The 5,280-nt window shown below is 32.3% G+C and overlaps 1 protein-coding gene across 2 annotated transcripts; it reads right to left on the reverse strand.

Annotated features, from left to right (window-relative positions):
• Positions 1–1,933: 1,933 nt before the first annotated feature.
• Positions 1,934–3,985, reverse strand: LOC110804834 (uncharacterized). Of its 2 annotated transcripts, XM_022010441.2 has the most exons (4): positions 3,746–3,985; positions 3,389–3,463; positions 3,073–3,167; positions 1,934–2,236 (listed from the first exon to the last, which is right to left on the reverse strand). In XM_022010441.2, the coding sequence occupies exons 2-4, from the start codon at positions 3,453–3,455 to the stop codon at positions 2,063–2,065; spliced, it is 336 nt and encodes a 111-aa protein (XP_021866133.2). In that variant the 5' UTR covers positions 3,456–3,463; positions 3,746–3,985; the 3' UTR covers positions 1,934–2,062. The 2 variants fall into 2 exon arrangements, with proteins under 2 accessions (XP_021866133.2, XP_056699595.1); XM_056843617.1 differs by lacking the exons at positions 3,073–3,167; positions 3,389–3,463; positions 3,746–3,985 and adding an exon at positions 2,536–2,975.
• Positions 3,986–5,280: the final 1,295 nt, after the last annotated feature.

The following is a 5,280-nucleotide window of genomic DNA, read 5'->3' on the forward strand; positions in this document are numbered from 1 at the left end:
TTCAATTAGTTAAGTTTTGGAGCCAGTTAGTTAAGCATTCAAACAAATTAGTTAAGCATTTGAACCAATTAGTTAAGCAATGAAACCAATTAGTTGAGCACTTGAATTAATTAGTTAATAAATCGAACTGGTTAGTTAAGCATTTGAACCAATTAGTTAAGCAATGAAACTAATTAGTTAAGCACTGGAATCATTTAGTTAATCATTTGAAGCAATTAGTTAAGCAATGAAACCAATTAGTTAAGCACTTGAATTAATTAGTTAAACAATCGAACTAATTAGTTAAGCAATGAAACCAATTGGTTAAGCACTCGAATGAATTAGTTAAGCAATAAAACGAAATAGTTAAGCATTTGAATTAATTAGTTAATCAATCGAACTAATTAGTTAAGCATTTGAACCAATTAGTTACGCAATGAAACCAATTAGTTAAGCACTTGAATTAATTAGTTAATCAATTAGTGATACGTTGAAATTCAATTAGTTAAACATTTGAACCAATTAGTTAAGCAATTGAACTAATTAGTTAAGCATTTGAACAAATTAGTTAAGCAATGAAACCAATTAGTTGAGCACTATAACTAATTAGTTAATCAATCGAACTAATGATTTAAGCAATGAAACTAATTAGTTAAGCAATGGAACCAATTAGTTAAGCACTAGAGTTAATTAGTTAAGCATTTGAACCAATTAGTTAAGCAATGAAACCAATTAGTTAAGCACTTGAATTAATTAGTTAAGCAATCGAACTAATTAGTTAAGCATTTGAACCAATTAGTTAAGCATTTGAACCAATTTGTTAAGCAATGAAACCAATTGGTTAAGCACTTGAATTAATTAGTTAAGCAATGAAACGAAACAGTTAAGCATTTGAACCAATTAGTTAAGCATTTGAACCAATTTGTTAAGCAATGAAACCAATTAGTTAAGCACTTGAATTAATTAGCTAAGCCATGAAACGAAATAGTTAAGCACTTGAATTAATTAGTTGATCAATCGAACTAATTAGTTAAGCAATGAAACCAATTAGTTAAGCACTTGAATTAATTAGTTAATTAATTAGTGAAACGTTGAAATTCAATTAGTTAAACATTTGAACCAATTAGTTAAGAAATCGAACTAATTAGTTAAGCATTTGAACAAATTAGTTAAGCAATGAAACCAATTAGTTGATCACTGGAATTAATTAGTTAATCATTCGAACTAGTTAGTTAAACATTTGAACCAATTAGTTAAGCAATGAAACCAATTAGTTAAACACTAGAATTAATTAGTTAATCAGTCGAACTAATTAGTTAAGCATTTGAACCAATTAGTCAAGCAATGAAACCAATTGCTTAAGCACTTGAATTAATTAGTTAAGCAATCGAACTAATTAGTTAAGCATTTGAACCAATTAGTTAAGCAATGAAACCAATTAGTTAAGCACTTGAATTAATTAGTTAAGCAATCGAACTAATTAGTTAAGCAATCGAACTAATTAGTTAAGCAATGAAATCAATTAGTTAAGCAATCGAATTAATTAGTTAAGCATTGAAACTAATTAGTTAAGCAATGACCTAATTAGTTAAGCATTGAAACGAATTAGTTAAGCAATGACCTAATTTTTTTAAGTTTTAGTTACGTGTTTACGAGTTTCAATGTACAAATAGTTGTATTTATGTGCCAATTCGAATAGTTAAGTTTTTGTAGAAGTCAATTAAGGTATAATACAATAGTTGCACTTATTAGCCAAATAGTTAAGGTATTATATAAACTAGTTACGAATTATAATACACGTAGTTCCACTTATGATCGAGCCGATCAAATAGTTAAGTTTTTATAGAAATCGGTTAGACTTCCCTTATGGATGAATTGTAGATCCACATCATTTTTTAGTTGAATAACAAGTACTCCTTATAGACTACATCAATATAGACATAACTAATTCAAATTATTCTTAAACTAAATGCATCATAACTAAAATAAAATAGTTCTTAACTAAAACAAAATTAAACTTAACTAAAACGAATCTAACCAAAATTATTACACAGTACATAGTTATTTAATAGTTAACTAAACTCTAAAGTCGCCGGAGATAAAACGAAGAGACGGAGCAACACAACCTCCGACAGAAAATAACCCAACAGCTCAATTTCTCTCTCCTCAAACATCTTTCTGCTAATTTGCTCCACCCAATGTCCATAACTGGAGCAGCGTATAACTCCACCTTGCACCATTTTTTCAACTTCAACAACTGTAAACATACAGTACCCATAAACACATCAATTTCATTGAAATCTACAAATTAAAATTCTGATTACTGCCATTAATCATTAAGCAACCCAATTTTAACCATTAATCAACCCCAATTAAACAAAATTAACCATTAACGAAACGATTTTAAACCGAAAACCCCAATTAAACAACAAAATCAGTTTAAATGCAGAAATATAATTTCATTTTTTCAGATTAACGAAACGAATTACGTATCTTGAAGGTTCGAGTGAGAGAGATGAAGGAGATTTATAGGTTGCAGATTAGAGTTTCGACAACCTCCAATGACGACGACGGCAAGCTTGCGATGAGGCACAACGCCGCCTCTGCTCCTTCCTTTGCCGCTCAATATCTTGCGACGAGGGGACGGAGACGGCGGCAAGAAGGTGGTTGAGTTTTGGAGGAGAGAGAGGCAGAGAGGTTTGGAGGAGAGAAAGAGGGGCAGAGATTTTGGAGGAGAGAGAAAGAGGTCTAAGGAGAGACGGAAGGAGAAATGTCGGTAAAATGGGTGGGCGCGTGACAAGATGCGCGTGGGTGGGGGTGGATATTTTGATGACGTCAGCATCAGGTCTGACCGGTCAGGCGGTCTGACACAACAGCTTCTGTTTTTGGTAGGGACTATTGGGAGGAGATCATTCTCCAAGATTGGAGAGGGAAATGTGATTTTCCTTTCAAAGAAAAGGAAATGTTTTCCACCCTGGGAAAACTAACTATTTCTACCCTTGCGGAAACTCAACGGAGGAGCCAAAGATAAAGTAAAAAAATCCTATTAATACTACAGTAGAACACAATCGCGCAAGACCAAGTAAACACTACCTGCTGTCGAACAGCACCCAGTATGGAAGCATCCACCCGACGGATCTCACAGTGAATCTTTTGCATAAGAGGCTCAACACCAGACAATGACGCCTCTGATAAATTATGGTCACACAATCAACAATCAGCAATCAGCAATCAGCAACCATTCAAGCAATGCAAGTAACATGGAAAAAATAATTCATAAACTACATGTCACCAATCCCTTTCAAATTAACACTGATCAATGGAGTGACTACCCGACTTCGACACTTCGAATTTAATCGGAAATTTATACAACTCAACAAAATTAAGCAAGGAAAGAGAGAAAATTGACCTGTGGGAAACATCTGGTTAATGTATTCAAGAGAACTTGACTTGTCCATTGATCTAGGAACTGACATTTGTTATTCTGCACACATTTCATTAATCAAAACTTCCGATTACTAATCAACAACACAACAATAAAACCGGAATAACTACAATTTTCAATCAAATTCCATAATTCTACAACAAATTAAACCTACAGATCGAAATATCGAATGAATAAATGACGATTGCATGTTTACATTTAAGATACGAACACCAACTAATCAAGCATTACTCCTACAAATTGAAATTTTTACTAAAATTCATACTCCTAATCCATAAAAAATAACGCACAAAGAAAAAGTTTAAAGTGTTGAAATCAAACCTTTTGATGCAGTTCGAGCTCATTTCGATTGATTTGGCATTACAATTTACCAAATGGCGAGTGAGATCAGATACCGGAGGAAGAGGAGAGATATCACCGTGGACGCATTTCCTTCTTTTTCTGTTTAATCTTTTTTTTTTTTAAAGAAATCTTTCAAATGTGTAATTGGATTCGCAAATTAGTTAAATCAACGTTAAATCAAAGTTAGAGCGATTTCCGGTCCCCTCTCTCCCTTTTTTATATTTTTGTTAGGGTTTACAAAAATTAGAGTTTTATAGGGCGGAAATAGCCAATTTTATTTAGAAATTTAGTTATTTTCGCCATTTCTCTTTTAATTCTGTTGTATTTTTTGCGTTAGATCTCAATAAAACTACAGAGTTTCAGTGTAGAAAGTACCCTATGGTGGGTTTGATTGTTTCAATGTAGTAAGTACCCCTATGGTGGGTTTGTTTCTAGTTAAGTTTTGTGTGTTTAGTTTAATTCAGGTTGTTTTTTTGGTAAAGATTTATGCTGGATCGAAAAGGATGTCAATATTTCGACTACAATCAAACGAATCAGACGGAAATGATATTTGTCACGAATACAACAGATCTATAGACCCCCTCGTCAATGAAGGCTGTAAATCACAGCGATATAAAAGATCGTATACAGAATGTTTGATATACTATGATCGTAGCTATGGTGAAAGGAAGTTTTCATTTGATTCGATGGTTATGTATTTGTTAGATTTAAATCTTTATGTAGATGTCGTATGACTTTTTATCAATTAATTAATTTGTTTATCAAAAAAAAAGTTAGAGCAATTTCCTATCATATTGCTTAAAGATCCAATAATTTCCAAAATAAGTCACTTTCTAACTTGTTTCCCTCTATACCGTTATTGTTCATGTCAGCATGGAAGAAAGAAAAATAATTTTTTTCCCGGTTCAGCTTAGAACCGCCAATTGAAATGGCGGTTTTGTTTTAAAACGAACCGCCATTTGAATTGACGGTTCAATGGGATAAACCACTAACTCAAATGGAAGTTTGTTTTATAACAAAAACCGAGCACTTTTTTATATTCCCATGAAAATAATATTTATGAGGTCTGGTATTATGGGATGGGAATTAGAAGGTGTACAAAATGACTAAATTTGTCATTAATGAAAATGGAGGAGGAGAGTTGTTGCTAAGGGAAACTTTGTAAATTATGTTCTTTATTCCTTACACGTTTCCATCAACACATATTTCCAACAACCAATTCTCAGTCTTCGTCCCACTATCTATTACATTATACGAAAACAGACATGGGGAATGACACATCATTTTCTGGTGGAGATCGAATTTTCCCGCCAAATATCCATTCGCTAAAAAAACCTCTCTCTTTTTGTATAAAATGTTTATGTATGCAGAGAAAAAATGGGATTATAGAATATAACAGTATTAGACGATTTTGGTAATGCTTTAGTCAAATCATTAATATCAATAATAGAAAATATATTAACTTTATGTTTTTGTCATATTATGTAATACCCGTATTTTTATTAAGTTGTAAA

This window comes from Spinacia oleracea, chromosome 4 (genome assembly GCF_020520425.1).
Source record: "Spinacia oleracea cultivar Varoflay chromosome 4, BTI_SOV_V1, whole genome shotgun sequence".
Taxonomy (NCBI): Eukaryota; Viridiplantae; Streptophyta; class Magnoliopsida; order Caryophyllales; family Amaranthaceae; genus Spinacia; species Spinacia oleracea.

What these genes read in the sequence shown, in the direction of transcription:
- LOC110804834 (XM_056843617.1), bottom strand. Translation starts at nt 2,821, where the DNA reads ATGCTGACGTCATCAAAATATCCACCCCCACCCACGCGCATCTTGTCA. An exon ending in TGCCGTCGTCGTCATTGGAG is followed by an intron (nt 2,237 to 2,535) that starts GTTGTCGAAACT and finishes GTATGTTTACAG; the next exon opens with TTGTTGAAGTTGAAAAAATG.